Consider the following 16,232-nt stretch of genomic DNA (forward strand, 5'->3'; position numbering starts at 1 on the left):
AAATGTGGGAAAGTTCAAGGGGCCGAATAATTTTGCAAGCCACTGTATTCAGAGGGAGAAGTTAGAACAATTTATTAACTGCAGAGTTTCCGAAACCTTAGTAAGACTAAGCAAAAAAAACACTTGACAAAGTCTTGGCTTCTGTTTTGATTTATTCTCCTCTTGTATTAGCGCTTACGTAGTGATATTGTGGTGACACCTGTTGTTCAGAAGAACACTGCAGCTTTCTGCACCTTAATGGTGGATGTAAATACAAGTGAAACAAGCAAAGCGGACATTGCAGAGGGAATACTGGGGCCTTTATAGAGAGGAGAGCTTGGTCATTAAGAAGGGGGTCAGATTAAAGATCAAAAAAGAGGAAGAGGTGACTGGGGAGAGGGAGGTCTGGGCGTCTCTCCTTAGACATCTGCCCCTGAGACTTAAACCCATGTAAGCGGCAGAAAATGGAAGGATGGATGGAAGAAATGTAATTACGTACATTTTATGTGTAAGGAAAGGCAAGTAATTTGTGTCAAAAGGCAATGCAGGATAGCTCCCCAGATTCTGGGGAGCTATCCTGGCTGTAATTAGCTGTAACGAGATGTAGTGGGCCAATAATGGCTTGATAAACACAGCTGATAATAGTTAGCAGTGAAAATATATTAAATCACATATTTGTAATATGTATAAATTATATGTGCATTCTTTCCATGTGCATATAATTTATTTACACACACAGATTGAATTTCCAGTGTAATTTATACAAAAACACACAAACACATACAGAAACCATGCATATGCCCCAACATATTTACTATGTGATGCTGAATCACACTTAAAAGCTTTACAGTAACAAAAACACAGTGTGTGTGTTCCTGTCTAGCTATCTTTGTGAGGACCAAAATCTGCATTCTACTATACTTATGAGAACCAACAGTCATTTGTGAGGACACACAAACCAATCCTCAAAAATTTGAAGCATTTAAAGGCATTTTCGAGGCTCAAAATGTGGTTTCAGGGTCAGAGTTACAATTAGGTTATGGTTAGGCATTCATCTTTAATGGTTAGGGTTAGGGTAAGGGGCTAGGGAAAGCATTATGTCAATGAAGGTCTTCACTAAGATAGCTGAACGGGCGTGTGTGTGTGTGTGTGTGTGTGTGTGTGTGTGTGTGTGTGTATTGCAAGGTTTTATGTTGTGTGATCTGATGCTAATGTTGACTCTGGTATCTATTTTTTGCAAACAAATTTCAATATTGTATAATATATTGTATAATTGTATAATTTCACCTTCCTCTGTATCTTCCTCGTGCTCATTGGGAAGGCTGTCCCTCCTCCTGTACCTGTCGATGGTTTGTGCTAGCAACAGCACCCTCCTGGGATGGGAGCTGGTACTACTGTTGATGGTGCAGCAACAGCAACCTCAAAAGGTAATGTGTCCTTAATTTGACACATTTTGCTGCATTAATTTTTCACTTTTATGCCAAAATTTTTAAGCCAAATTACAAGTTCTGCCCTAATTTTGGTAGGTTAGCTATTCCTGGGAAGGTTCACCACTGTTCCGAGTTTTCTCCAATTGTGGATAGTGGCTCTCACCATGGTTTATTAGAGTCTTTGTTGGTTTGTTGGAGTCCCAGAGCACAACCCTTTCCCGTCTGATAGATTTCAATAACTTTGTTTCTTAGCTGTTTCTTTAGATTTGATGTGGCTAATTCAACTGAGCTCAGCTTTCCAAAAACATGTAGTTAATGACATAATTTGCAAAGGGGGAATTACATACATTTGAATAGCTTTTCTGCTGTAAGATATACAATCATCATTTAAAAACTGTGCATTTATTCCAGTTTCTTTGTCTATTAAAAATCCATACGGGGGCTTTTTCACAGCATTGTACTTCACATTAGTGGGATTTTAATATGTGTGGAATAAAACTGAACTGACTGTAAAGGTTTCATGAAATACGATAAATTGTTTTGTTTAATCCACTTTAATCTATTTAAATCTACTATGGTAATATGGTATTTTTTTCTAATGTCATCATGGGTCTAACCTGCCATAATCCAGGTTAGCTATTCTACTATTTTCTGTTTTATTCTATCTGAACCTCAAGGTGCCTGTTTCAGTTGCTCCTGTTTTTTTTCTTACTTACTTCTCTTTATTATTATTGTAGAGTGTTTGTTTTAAATAGCTCTGTCTCATACGTGTGGGTTGAGAGAGTTTTCTTCCTTCTGTTATTTTCAGTGAAGAATGGGATCGGGGTGAAGCAGCTACACACCTCATGCTTTATTTACTCCAGGGATCAGCTGATCGCCCTGGTGACACTGTTTTACATTAACTGCTCAGATTCTTTTATATAGTCCACTTTCTGCGAGACCAGCCTGCAGATGTTGCATCAGCAGATTCGTCATTTTCAACAAATGGTTATCTCTGTTTGCCAGCGTATCATGTGGTCTGATAAGATTGTGGACCTCGGGGGGAAAAAAAGGTCTCTATCTTGTACAAATGCATATTCGTATCAATATTATCATCAGGGAACAATGGCTCTACTTTCATTAGAAAAACAAAACAAAAACACGCCATCCACCTGACCTCAAAGCTCTGTGTTTCTGTAACATAAATAAGGAGCCAACATTTCCCTACGACATCACTGATCTTATCAGACTTTACCTCTATATATCCTGTTCACTCTGTCAGCTGTTAAACTCCGGTTGCTGATTAAAGAAATACACCAACAATGGTCACAGTTTAACATGGGCAACTCAGGCTCGATGTCACGAAATGTCACAATATTCTGCACAGAATAAGCAGATGTACCTTGTTCTGTCACCACAGAGCTTCTGGAGATAGTGTTTACCCTCAGAGTGACTGATCTCATTTAAAAGTAATAAAGGCAATTTAAAAGGAGGGAGGACCCTGCAGCATATCAGTCAGCGTAGAAACAGGCCATAAGTTTCAGGAACCAGGCTGGAATCAATTTTGAGTGGCGTTTACATGGCTACTTGTGTTTCTTTTGGTTTCTGACCAGGTACTCCAGCTTCCTCTCACAGTCCAAAGACATGAAGCTAATGTGGTTAGAATAACTGGTAAATCTAAATTAACCTAAATCTAAATCTGCTGCGACCGGTTGGGGAGAGAGAACGACCGCCATGATTCATCCATCGGGGAATCCAAACAATCTCTGGCTAAGTGGACAACACAGAAGACTTAATTCATCAGGCCATTTAGACCTACGGGCCAGTGGACACTCTTTCAATGATGAGGATGTCCACATTCTGGAAATGGAGGAACGCTGCTTTACGCGAAAAGGGAAAGACCATCTCTAAATCGAGGAGGGGGCCTTAGGATAAAGACATGCTGTGGAAGAGAGCCAGAGATTAATAACAAGTATGATTCAATGCAGAGAGGTCTGTTAACACATAGTGAGTGAAGAAGAAACACCCAATGCATCATGGGAGTCCCCCAGCAGCCTACAACTATTGCAGCATAACTAAGGGAGGAGTCAGGGTCACCTGACCCAGCCCTAACTATATGCTTTAGCAAAAAGGAAAGCGCTTGCATTGCATTTGTATGCCAGGGCAAGTGCTGGCATGCTTGCACTGACATGCTTGTGCTTGGCGTGGTGCAACGGGAAACCACCATTGTACAGCACAAGCAATAGAAATAGATGGGCTTTAGAGCACAGTGCTCTGTGTGCAGCGTCCTATGTCACCCCCTTCAGTTTGCTTACCAGCCCTGCCTCAGAGCTGAGGATGCCATCATATACTTGCTACCCCACAAGCATCGATCCTCTTTCCTTTCCTATTGACCCTCTACACCACAGACATCAGTCACTTAATGGACCTTCCTGCCATGTTTAGAAATTTTCTGATGACTCTGCTCTGGTTGGATTCATCAGTGGGGGGAATGAAATGGAGTACCCAGTAGTGGTGGACTCCTTTGTTACGTGGTGCGAGCAGAATCATCTGCAGCTCCATGTGACAGAGACCAAGGAATTGATTGGGGACTTTAAGAGGACCAGAAAACCAGCTGCAATCTACACAAAGTGCCAGAGGCGTCTGTATTTTCTGAGACAGCTGAGATGATTTAACATCTGTAGGACAATACTCAGGATTGTCGAGTCCGTTGTGGCCAGTGCTATCTTCTATGCAGTTGCATGTTGGGGCAGGAGGTTGAGGGTCATGGATGCCAAGAGACTCAATAAAATGATGTGCAAGGCCAGTAAGATGGTGAGGTTGGAGCTCCCTAAAGGTAGTGTAGGAGAAGAAGTCCAAGATGAGGAGAATACTGGACAATACCTCTCACCTACTCCATGACAGGTCACAGGCCAGTACAACGGGATACTAAGATTACCCAAATACACCACTAACTACACAGGAAACTGGCTAGCTCGCTGTACGATCCCTCCATCAAAGTCACAAGTACACACCCTAAACATCAAGTCAATATGATAAGAAGGGCAGCAAAATGTCACATATTTCTTTTTCATTTGTCTAATATACTGGGATATTTATAAGATCTATTTGTATTTATTAGACTCTTTTTACTATATTTTGTAATATTATTGAATTGAGTTTAGTTAGTTCCTGTTCTTGCTGTCTTGGATCAACTGTGACCACATAATTTTCTCCCCGACTGATGAAGTATTCTGATTCTGATTTTGAGCCTAATCTAACCTAATGACCAGAGCTCTAATGTACTGCATTAAGTGCACTACATTATATGCACTCTGATGTAGTACATGTAGTCTAGTTTAATATTGGAAGCTGTGAATCATTTTATGTGCATCAGAATGATTCTTACTTTTTGTTGTTGTTGTTTCTAAGAAGAAGAAGAAGAAAACCCAACTTCTGATATCATAAGGGTACGACTCAGCACTGAAGGTGACTCAAGGGCTTCATTTCAGTGACAGTATGTTAGCATAGTTAGTCTGGTGTAGTGAACTGTATTGTTTTTCTTCTAATTGTATTTGTATTGTATTTGAGCCATATTCAGTCAAATGATATCTATTGCAATATTTAATGATATAATGTGGTTTAATTAGCTTTAAAGGTAATCTTTGGTTCACTTATGCAGTTTAGTAGTTCAGGTTATTAAGGGTGCTCTGGGTTACCTCTGTGTCTCTGTGGTTTGATCCAGGAGAAGGTGGAATCCTACCGAGCTGTAACAGAGCCCCCTCCAGCTTGTGGCTAATTGTGTGTGTGTGTGTGTGTGTGTGTGTGTGTGTGTGTGTGTGTGTGTGTGTGTGTGTGTGTGTGTGAATCAGGGAAATACAGTGTGGGGGGTACAGGACGATTGTGAGAGAGTTTTAAAAAAGGAAGGTCAAGGAAAATTGTGTGGCAGGTCATGTTGGCAAACGTTACGTTGGAAACAGGAATATTATAGGAAAATGAATGGATGAGGACAATCAGCAGACACAGTTGACGGACAATAAGCAGCAGCAGAAGGGGGCAAAGTAAGAATCATCGGATGGATGAATAATAGACAAGACAGTGGAGATGGGAAAGAAGAGAGTATGAGGAAGAGAGAAAGAAACAAAGAATGAACAGTTAATGAACTTCAGTGTAACAAAGTAAGAAAAATAAACTATGCAGTGAATAGATAAGAGTGACAGTGAGAGAGAGAGCAGAACAATGAAGCAGGGTGATATGGTGAACACACTGAAACGTATTTGATCCATCTGTTCAGCAAGATAAAATATGAAAAATAGCACACTTACAAAAAATGATCTAAATATACATGACGTTCGATATGTTTCTTACTGTGAACAAAGCCCAGAAGGAAACGAGTATCCACACTAGTCTGGAGCCCTTTAGCTGGAGGACCATGTAAGCACACAAATCTCCACATTAGCTGTTTTTCAACCTGCCAGCTCCTCGGGCATAGATAGCCCAGTTATTCCAATGATGCATTCATACCTTGTGAATAAGCATTATGTGTGCTGTCTCTGCACATCTAGCAGTGGAAAGACGTCTGAAGGGACTATTTCCTACTATGGAATATATCCCAACATGATCCCAAATGACTCTGAGTCAACTCTGCTATCAGTCAGCAGGGAGGACATGGTGCACATAACATCTACCAGTGCCACCCACCACCACCAAATTGGTCAACCTGGGGGAAATAGCCCTTTTCTCTGAGAGTCTGTCACATTATATCATGCTTGTGATCACTGTATATAAGTACAGACGGCATAATTACAATTTGGAAAACAAGTATTTGACAGTTTGATCAAAGTCGGACAGAAACCCTGACGTATGCTGCCAGCAGAGGTCCATGACAGGAAAACATATTTGCTAGTGTTATTTTAGTTTTCATGGGATTTGTTGACAGTATAAAAACATAAAGTAGCACCAGTATCTGCTGTGTAATACCTACCTGGAGAAAGAATTACAGTTGACATTATAATCCCTCAAAAAGAGTAGTGTTTCATAATGAAGCAGTTTAGCTGTGTGAAAAGAGATTGACACAAAGAGCTCTATCAGCTGCCATAAACAGTGTGAAGCATACACTGAAGGACAGTGTAGTACTACTAAGGGACTCTTCAGTCACCTCAGTGCAGAATATTAATACAATGATTTTTCAATTCATTGAATTCAGTTCAATGAATCAGTGATTACTTTTGTGGTTCAGCACAGTAAATCTAGTCACTCAATCTCAGGGCACCAGACACTAGCGCCGCAGCGACCTCTGCAGTACAGATGGAGGACATACAAATTTAGGGAACTTCCTCTACAATCACATACTTGGAAAGCAGAAAGGAGAGTCATGTGTTACATGTGCCACGGACAGCGTTTGTGATTATGAACAGTCTCAAGGCAGTGAGACTGCAAAACTAAGCTTGCATTAAAAAGAATGGATGGAATGGGAATGTGATCAATTGTGTGCTTTAGGATGATTTAACTCATTTTATTTTAAATGACAACACCATGGCTTTTCTATTATTGCTTATGTTGGAGTAATCTTCTCTCAGTGTTGTAGTTAACTCAGTGTACGTGTGTATATGTGTATGTAAGTCTGAGATCAAACCTGATATTTTCACACACTATGCATATTGTTGCTTTAATCAATCAGGATCATGCACTGCTGTCACTCAAGTACCCCCCTCCCCTCTCTGCATCTTTTCCCCTCAGTATCCCCCTCCACCCCCTTACCTTTTCGAACGTTTCCGTCTGTTGTGCGCTGGAACTCCCCTGCGCTCAGCAGGAAGCACGCCCGGTCGTGCGGGTAGCGCTCACGGCTGGTGGTGGAGCCTAGCCCACCGGTAGCCGGGCTACGCTCATCTCCCAGGACCTGGTCGATGGTAGGGCAGTCCTCATTGGCCAGAGCCGCAGCGTTAGCTGCTGCATCACCATTCTGCTTGGAGTCTGGTAAAAGAGGGAAGGAGAAGGCAGTTAAAAGATTATAGGAGTGACCATTATGGTAAATGGCCTGCATTTATATAGCGCTTTTCTAGTCCCTAAGGACCCCAAAGCGCTTTACACATCCAGTCGTCCACCCATTCACAAACTGGTGATGGCAGCTACATTGTAGCCACAGCCACCCTGGGGCGCACTGACAGAGGCGAGGCTGCCGGACACTGGCGCCACCGGGCCCTCTGACCACCACCAGTAGGCAACGGGTGAAGTGTCTTTCCCAAGGACACAACGACCGAGACTGTCCAAGCCGGGGCTCGAACCGGTAACCTTCCGATTACAAGGCGAACTCCCAACTCTTGAGCCACGATTGTTATAGCTGTGTGCCAGGATGAATCAAAACATTTAATCTTTTAACATTTCTTATCTCTTCTATGGGGGTCACGTGCTGTGAATCAAGCTCTGTCTCCTTCTGCTTCAGCTGCTTAGTCCAGTATTTGAAATCTTGGTGTAGTTTAGCCCCTCCCTCTGCTGGAGGTTTCTTCCTGTTAAACGGGAGTTTTTTCTTCCCGCTGTTGCCAAAGTGCTTGCTCGTTGGTGGTCACCTGATGGTTTTTCCTATATTATTGTAGGGTTTTTACCTTACAACATAAATTGCCTTGAGGCAACTATTGTTGTGATTTAGTGTATGAATACATTTTAAAAAACGAATTGAATTCAATTGTAGGTTGTTGTTGTTTTTTAAATCAGGCTTTCTGTTGAGAATTTTATAGAATTGTTATTTATTTATTTTTAACCTGTTCATTTTATTTTGTTATTTTGTACCTTTTTATTCTCTATTATGACACTTCATGTTCTAATTTATTTCTCTTTTTTGTGTACAGCCCTTTGTGACTGTCTGTGAAAAGTGCTGAACAAATAAACGTTACTTACTTATAACACAAAATTAGAATATCTCAATGCCTGAAACAAAGATGTATGTATATATAGGCATAGATGACGTGCTGAACGTGTCCTGTCTTCTTTCTTTCTTTTCTTTTTACTCATCTCCATGATGTCACTAGAAGCAATGCCACAATGTAGCACACAAAACATGATCAATCAGCTTTAATTGCTTATTAACCAAATATGCACTATGGTGGTTAACATTGTTGTCCTGTTCTCCTCATGTCTGTGAGGGTTCTCTCCAGGTGCTCTGCCATGTAGTTACTGATCTTATGTTAATTGGTGTGTCTACAGCCCATAGGTGTGAATGACTCTCTCTGCATTAGGGTGCCAACAAACTGGCTATGTGTCTACACTCTGCCTCTCAACCTATAGAAGCTTTGAGCACTACATGACCTTGAGCTGGGTAAGTGGAAAAGGAAGGATGGATGACGACTGAAGTAGCTGGAAAACTGTTCTGGATTCTTCCAGCTTACTTTAACCACAGCACACAAGCAGAGACAGTATCACATGAAGTGAAATGCTTTTTATTATATTGAGCAACTGGTCATCTCATCAATCTCATCATTCTCTATTGTAATATCTTTCAAAACACCCTTTTCCCTTTTTGTTTTATAATTGATTTTTTTAAGAGTGTAACTTGTGTGTTATTCATATTTCCAAATGCATTTTTAAGTAGAATGAATCAATACGCTGAGCTTGTTTGGTCTCCCACTACTATCAACAAATAAGCTCCAACACCTTTATGTGGTGAGGTGGCGTCTGAAGCTCTTCAACTCTGTGGCAACATGTTGTGACAGAGCATACAGACAGCCTCAGGACCTGTCTGTATGCTCTGTCACATCAATTTGTTAAAGATATTCTAACAGCCACAATAGATGTCATCGTCAGGTCAACAGTGCACTTTCACAAAATAACTGAGTAATGGACAGAAAAGAAATCAAAGTGAGGACATCACTGGTTTCCTTTGCAGTTGCACAAATCAACATCACAATCGTGGATGGGTTTGTAATGTTGCTATAGTTACACAATGCAATTTATTCGTTAAATTCAATTTCAATTAAATTTATTTATATAGCGCCAAATCACAACAGCAGTCGCCTCAAGGCGCTTCATATTGTACAGTAGATTGTACAATAATAAAAATCAGTGCCACCTGCAGATTACCAGTACTAATGAGAATCAGTCTGTGAGAAACGGCCCAGATTCAAACTTGCCCTTCGAGACTTAAGAAATTCCTAATAGCTGAAACTTCCTAACTCTAACCTTTTTCACCGGGGTCAATATTATTATTATTAGTTTTATTGACAGCACACTGATGTGTAATGATGTGCGATAGGTTTGTCATGCTCAAAATGCTCAAAAACTGAGCGTTATCTTCCAATTTGCACAAATTAAAAAGGTTAGGGGATAACCCTAACCCTCATGTCGTACAGAACAAGTCCGACAGAAGTTGGAAGCTGGGAATTGTAATCTTGTAATCAGATGAGATGAAACTAGAGCTCATCTAAGTGCTGCTTACGTTTGGAGAAATAAGAGTGTGCAACACATCGACCCCACAGTGAAACATGGCGGTGGGAGTATTATGGAATATTATGCTCTGGGGACGGCTCAGTGATTGTGGAACTCTCGTTAAGGTGGAAGGAATCATGAAGAAAGAAGGACAGAATTTTAAAGGAAAACCTCAAGCTGTAAAACTGTGCCTCGGTCATCACTTTGTCATACATCGCTCCTGATGAATAAGTACGGAAGACAAACGTGAATGTTACTGAACCGAAGACTAACGTCCCCCAGGACCATCGAATCTGAAGGAGCTTGGAAGATTTGCAAAGAAGAGTAACAACAACAGGCTGATTATTACTATCAATAATAATGCTGACCCTGGTAGTTTGTGTTTTTTGTCAAGTGATATTGTTCAATGTAAGCAGCTAAAATAAAACTATGTTAAAAAAAACACCTTAAAAAAGCTTGCTCTGTTTAACAACACTTCATCTTTCATAGGGGGACAATAATTCCCTCTTTGTTTGGAAGAATCCATCATCTTTAAAGCAGCTTCACCTAAAGAAACTTTCCCCCTCACATCCCTTCAAACTCCATAAGAGACTTGGCTCACCTCTGTCCAGTTACTCACCTGCCCTGTTGATCTCAATGATCTCCTCCTGTGCTAATGGGCAGTCTCCAGTACCCATCATGCTGCCAGATCCCACCATGCCAGGCCCGAGCACATTTCCCATCAACCTGTGAGGAGATGCTGTCGCCATTGCCAGGGCATCTGGCTTGCAATAGTTTGGGCTGCCTGGCTGTGGCGCCCTGGGGATGTGCTTGTTCCTCTTCTTGGGGAGTTTCTGCTTAGCCATGGCCAGGGAGTAGTACATGCCAAAGTTATTGACGATGACAGGCACTGGCATGGCAATTGTCAGCACCCCAGCCAAGGCGCAGAGGGCACCCACGAGCATTCCTGACCATGTTTCAGGATACATATCCCCATATCCCAACGTGGTCATGGTCACCACAGCCCACCAGAAGCCGATGGGGATGTTCTTAAAGTTGGTGTGGGCTGCAGCTGTTGGATCATCTGGGTCAGCACCGATACGTTCAGCATAGTAGATCATGGTAGCAAAGATGAGGACACCTAGTGCCAGGAAGATTATGAGCAGCAGGAATTCATTAGTGCTGGCACGCAGAGTGTGGCCCAGCACACGTAAACCAACAAAGTGGCGGGTCAGCTTGAATATACGTAGGATACGGACAAAGCGCACAACACGCAGGAAGCTCAGAACGTCTTTGGCTGTTTTGGAGGATAGGCCACTCAGCGCCACCTCCAGGTAAAACGGCACAATTGCCACAAAGTCTATTATGTTCAGGGCACTGCGGAAGAACTCTGCCTTGTCAGGACAGAAGATAACGCGTGCCATCACTTCAATGGTGAACCAGATGACGCAGACGCCCTCGACATATGTGAGCCAGCTGTCTGTGACCACCTCATACACAATCTGCAGAGAAGAAAAGAAGAAGAGAATTTTAGTTGATCTTATTATTTATTCATTACAACAGACACATGTCTGACTTCTGACAAGTGGTTGTTGACCCAAGAACAACATTTCTGTGTGACATCTCTTAGCAGATGCACCTGTGGTATAAATCCTGGATGGCTTCCTTCTCGGTATCGTATTCACACCATTTTCAGAAAATGGGACCTCTGAACTTTCAATAATCCTCCGTCGCCTTGTGCTCAAGTTATCCTATTGACTTCAGTAATAATACCCCACTGGCTTTTTACGGCTAAGGGTTAGAAAAAAAAGCAAAACCAAAACTGATGAGTGTGAGCACACATGCATATTGCCAACAATCTAAAAGTAATTTTAAAAAATTGGTAATTAGTGAAAATGAACACGCTAGCAAAATCCAAATGCAGGTGAAACACTCCAAATCACTGTTGGGGTTTCAGATGATATATCGCGGTCAGTATTGATGGCATCTTTGTCATCGTTTCTTTTGTTTACATTTTGCCTGTATGGGCAGTAGGGCGCTCTTTTGTGACAGACTGATGAACACTGTCTTACATTGTGCTCAAAGTACTTTACACAATGTGCCACACTCACTCGTTCAGCCAAAAGCTATTTTCTACACACTTCATGTCAAACATTTACACACAATCATACTTCAGTGAACACATCTTGCCCAAAGACACTTGGGCATGGAGACTGGACACTGGGGCAGCCAGGGATCGATTTTCCAATCGGTAGATCACTTGTTGTAACTCCTCAGCTACAGCTATCTGCTTAAGGCAGTTGCTGCCACATGGTTATACAAATGTTAGCCAAATCACAAGCAGCATGTCTTCTTCATCTGTCCCTGCTGCAGATTGTTCTGGTAAACATTAAGCTAAAGACTGCAGCAAGCATTGCTGATTATCTTCCAAGGGCCAGAGCATGTGACACTGGTGGTACCCAAAAACCGCTGGCTAAAGATAAACATAGATTCAGCAAAATGTTGCATTGTTGTGTATCTTGCCAAAATAATGTCAGATGCTGTAGCTTTCCCTGGCCCTCTCCCATTCAGACCAGGAATATATAGCTGCACGTTATTTTTAAATTGCTGGTGGCCTGAGTGGTGCCAAAGTGGGCTTTATAGATGATTGGGAAACTTTCTTGAAAAACCCCGTAGAGCTGAGAGCAGGAAGCAGAGTTTTAGTCTTACACGCCTCTCAGAAGCTTCTCTACTCTCATCAAACCAAAACAAGATAAACAAAACATCATAGCATAAAAATAAAGAAAGAACAACGTAGCATCATCAGCTGCAACAAAGGGTGAAATGATTAAATGTGGATTTTGAAACATTAGGTCTCTTTCTTAGTAAATGATTTAATAACAGATCAACATATTGATTTTTCTCTGCCTTGAAGCAGCGGCTGCAGAGTGGAAGCAGTTTTTCACACCAGCTTTTTAATCAAGCAAAGATCCAGACAGAGTTTTACTTCACCCTAACCTGAGAACCCAAAGAGCTTCGCTTTTTCTTGTTACCTATCGTTCACCTGGTATTACTGACACTCACCGTCTGATTTCTTAGAGTTTTAATCTGATTTAGTGGCCAGTTCAGATGAAGCAGTTATAGTGCTTTTTGCTGAAAACAACACTGTGTTTAATCCGTTATTTGACCTGTGGCTTTACAAAATGTAAATGAGCACACACATTACTTTAATCAAGCTCATATGTCACACACTGTAAAAGAATTGTAATTTCATAATTTAACACTGTTACAGAGTTTTCCTGTTAATACATCAAAACTCAATAAAATTACAAAATAAATAGTCTGTAAACTAAAATGTCTTTTTGTAAAATAACATGAATAATAATCATTATTTCTATATTTTCCTACACAAAATGTATTTATTTTTGACACAAAACATATGTAAACATGCAGCCGCAAATTTAACATAATTTTATTTAAAAGATAAAACTGTTTAATTCTAGGTTTATGCAGCAAATATAGCTCTAAAATTTGATGTGCAGAGTGTAAAATGATGCAAACAAATTAAAGTATAAATAAAAATTGTGGATTATGGGCAATTTTACAAGAGTACTGTGTGGAATAAGAAGGTGAAGACTTTTGTTAAACAGCCAGCACAAGAGAAAATTCAGCAGAGTAAAATGGACCATTTATAGCTTCGTCCGAAGGACAGCAAATGGACCTTACAAAAGCATCTAGTGTTTACATTCAGGTAGGTACTGTGGAGACCGGGAAATTCTAACATTGTTGTAAAAACATCAATAATAACTTTGAGGCAGGAAAAACGAACAGTCACAGTCTGCAGCACAACTGGATACGCTGCATCTGCAAGGCCAGTATCGGCCAGTATACTCAAGCTAACTGGTAATAGCTTACTAATATAAAAAAAACTGTCTATATTCCACCTTGGCACTAAATCTTCATGACTAGTCTTCCAGGCATTATTAAAATTTTGAAACGTCCCTCTCTTGATATTAAGACAAGAATAGTTTCTAGCAAAGGTAAGGGCTGAGGTGATGATAGCCGTTTTAGCTTTTCAGCTACCTGCACATAATAGTTAGCGTTCAGCACTCAATAGACTGATCCATTCATGTGTCACCTGTTGTTCTTTCTATCAGCGGATTCATTTTAAAGCTGTTGGTGTCGTGGGGTAGTGGAAAGGGGAGACTTGAAACTAACAGGTTCCAAGTCTCACTTAAAAACTTGCAGCATGTTGAAATGTCTTGTTTACTGTCAGCATCAGTTTCTATTTTCTGTGTTACAATGTAAGACTTTAAAGGGATAGATATGAAAAGTACTGCAGTTAATGTAGTCTGGATGATAGACCCAGTGTTCCCTTCATGTGGACCTTCGGTGTTTATTATTATCCTTACTTTTTGCTAGTCTTCTGTGTCTTGCATTTAATTTTGCTTCCTTTGTTCTATTTCAGGTCATTCTTTAACATCCTCTCATGTGCTCCCTGTTCTTCACAAAGTTTGGATTTTGCTGTTTAATTTTTCCCTCTGTGGATCTTCTGCATCCGAACTAAACGTTTGTTTTCAGCTTCACCTGCTGGTGTCTAAGTGCTGCATGTTCATGCCTCTCATTCCACACTTCATGACAAATCACAAATGGATATACTGTTACACAATAAAATGCAGTCAATACCTCTGTTCCTCATCTTTTATTATTAAGATGTAATATTATTACATATATAGTACGACTGCACATATACAGTTGATATAATCACAAATGAACAGTAGATTTCTGTGTGTTTGATAGCAGGTACTAGTGTGATGACTAGAGGCTGAATCCATTCAGGGCATTTTCCTCATATGGTGTGGGTCCAGTCTCTGGATCTCCTTAAAGGGATGGATCCCACAAATTAGTACTGAGCAACATGCCAGTGTGTAACTTCATGCATTTTCAGATACTGCTTTAATAGTATAAATATCTGCTTCAGCTTTTTAGGGGGTTTCAGGACCATCGGGAGCCATTTTGGGCTTTATTGAGAGGAGACCACTGCTCACACTTCTTAGTAGTAAACGGTGATGAAGAGGAGCAATGGCACTAACATGTTAGAGCGAGAGAGAGGGGAAGCTGTCCTTTAAATAGAATCCAAGAGTGTGTGTGTTAGTCATATGATGTGAAGAGAGGGAGCCATGTTATGAGCTGACTGCTTGAACTAGTTCAGACTTCATTCAGTGATTAGATCATTATCACACTGGCACATACGCAGGTGTTACATGTGGTTAAAATCATCTCAATGCATTAAGTTTACACATTTCAGATAAATATAGTCTATTACTGTTATTTTCTGTAGCCCACATAATTGAACATTTCAGTTACATAAAACATGTAAAGTTTGATGTTATGTACTGTACAGCCTGTATAATAAATAAGTATGTAGCCCATCAAATCCAGAGGACAGCATTGTTTCAGCAGAAAAACTGAAAACTTTGAGCATTCATCAAAACTCAAAGTTCTTATTGGAGAATGAGATGAAGGCGTGAACATTACCCATATATGCTCTCTGGACTGGACTGAAACGCCTGGTGGCAAGATCTCTCAAACTGTGGTACGCAGGAAGTCTCCTACATATATTTAATTCTTAACCACAAGATCACTGAAATTGAGTTTGAACTATGTTTTTGTTCTTCTTGATAAAGAAGGACAAAAACTTAAATCAACCATGAGATTACAAGCTTACCAGGTGTAAGGTAAAAGGGTTGACAAACTAAGCTGGGATGGTAGAAGCTACCAGCACCAGTGACGGTGGCGACTTAGCAGTCATACCTGATGCCAGCAAACGGCACACAACGGTGAGTTACATCAGGTTTGGATTCTTCTGGAAGGGGACAGAGGATGATGTGCACTGATGAAGATTCTTAGAATATTCTTTTCTTTTCTTGGGTTGAATTATTATTCTTAGTAATAAATGCATGAAACCATCACGTCCTACGACCGAGCACACAGTGCTGAAAGGCAAACCAGCAAAGTCAGCCATATAGATACATGCTACACCCAATGCCAAAGCACAATGAGCTTCATATTGTGTCTTTCTCCACACACCTAAAGCTGGTACGCCACACGTCACTGGGAAACAGCTGTGTCTGCCACCAGCCAGAGTTAACAGACATCATGTACTGCAGGCTGCCTAACAGATTAACTTGATGCCTCTTTGCAACAACTTACTGTTGCTGCAAACAGCAGTCAGACCAAATGAACTTAAGAACATACCGACTGAGAACATTAAGCGCATTTGTTATTTTCCTATTCAGCTCAATAAGACTACAGATATTGCAAAAATGTATATGAAGATCAAAGCGCAGCTCAGAGGACCTTTTGGTCCATACAGAAGTAAGATGGCTTTCAAGGGGATGATCCGTTCAAGTCTTTTTAAATAGGACAGAGATGTGCAGACAGGGCCGGCCCGTGGCATAGGCCGTATAGGCAAATGCTAAGGGCGCC

At 40.8% G+C, this 16,232-nt stretch overlaps 1 protein-coding gene across 2 annotated transcripts in view; it reads right to left on the minus strand.

Moving 5' to 3' along the window:
* kcnc3a (potassium voltage-gated channel, Shaw-related subfamily, member 3a) overlaps positions 1 to 16,232 on the minus strand; it is an 84,942-nt gene that overhangs the window by 29,784 nt on the left and 38,926 nt on the right. For both annotated transcript variants that reach the window (XM_005749631.1, XM_005749630.1), the window contains exons 3-4: positions 10,405 to 11,266; positions 7,128 to 7,340 (exon numbers count right to left, since the gene is read on the minus strand). In XM_005749631.1, coding sequence (XP_005749688.1) covers positions 7,128 to 7,340; positions 10,405 to 11,266 — 1,075 coding nt within the window. The remainder of the gene's footprint in view (positions 1 to 7,127; positions 7,341 to 10,404; positions 11,267 to 16,232) is intronic.

This window comes from Pundamilia nyererei, unplaced genomic scaffold, assembly GCF_000239375.1.
Source record: "Pundamilia nyererei isolate P.nyererei 1_Seehausen unplaced genomic scaffold, PunNye1.0 scaffold00252, whole genome shotgun sequence".
NCBI classification, from domain to species: Eukaryota; Metazoa; Chordata; class Actinopteri; order Cichliformes; family Cichlidae; genus Pundamilia; species Pundamilia nyererei.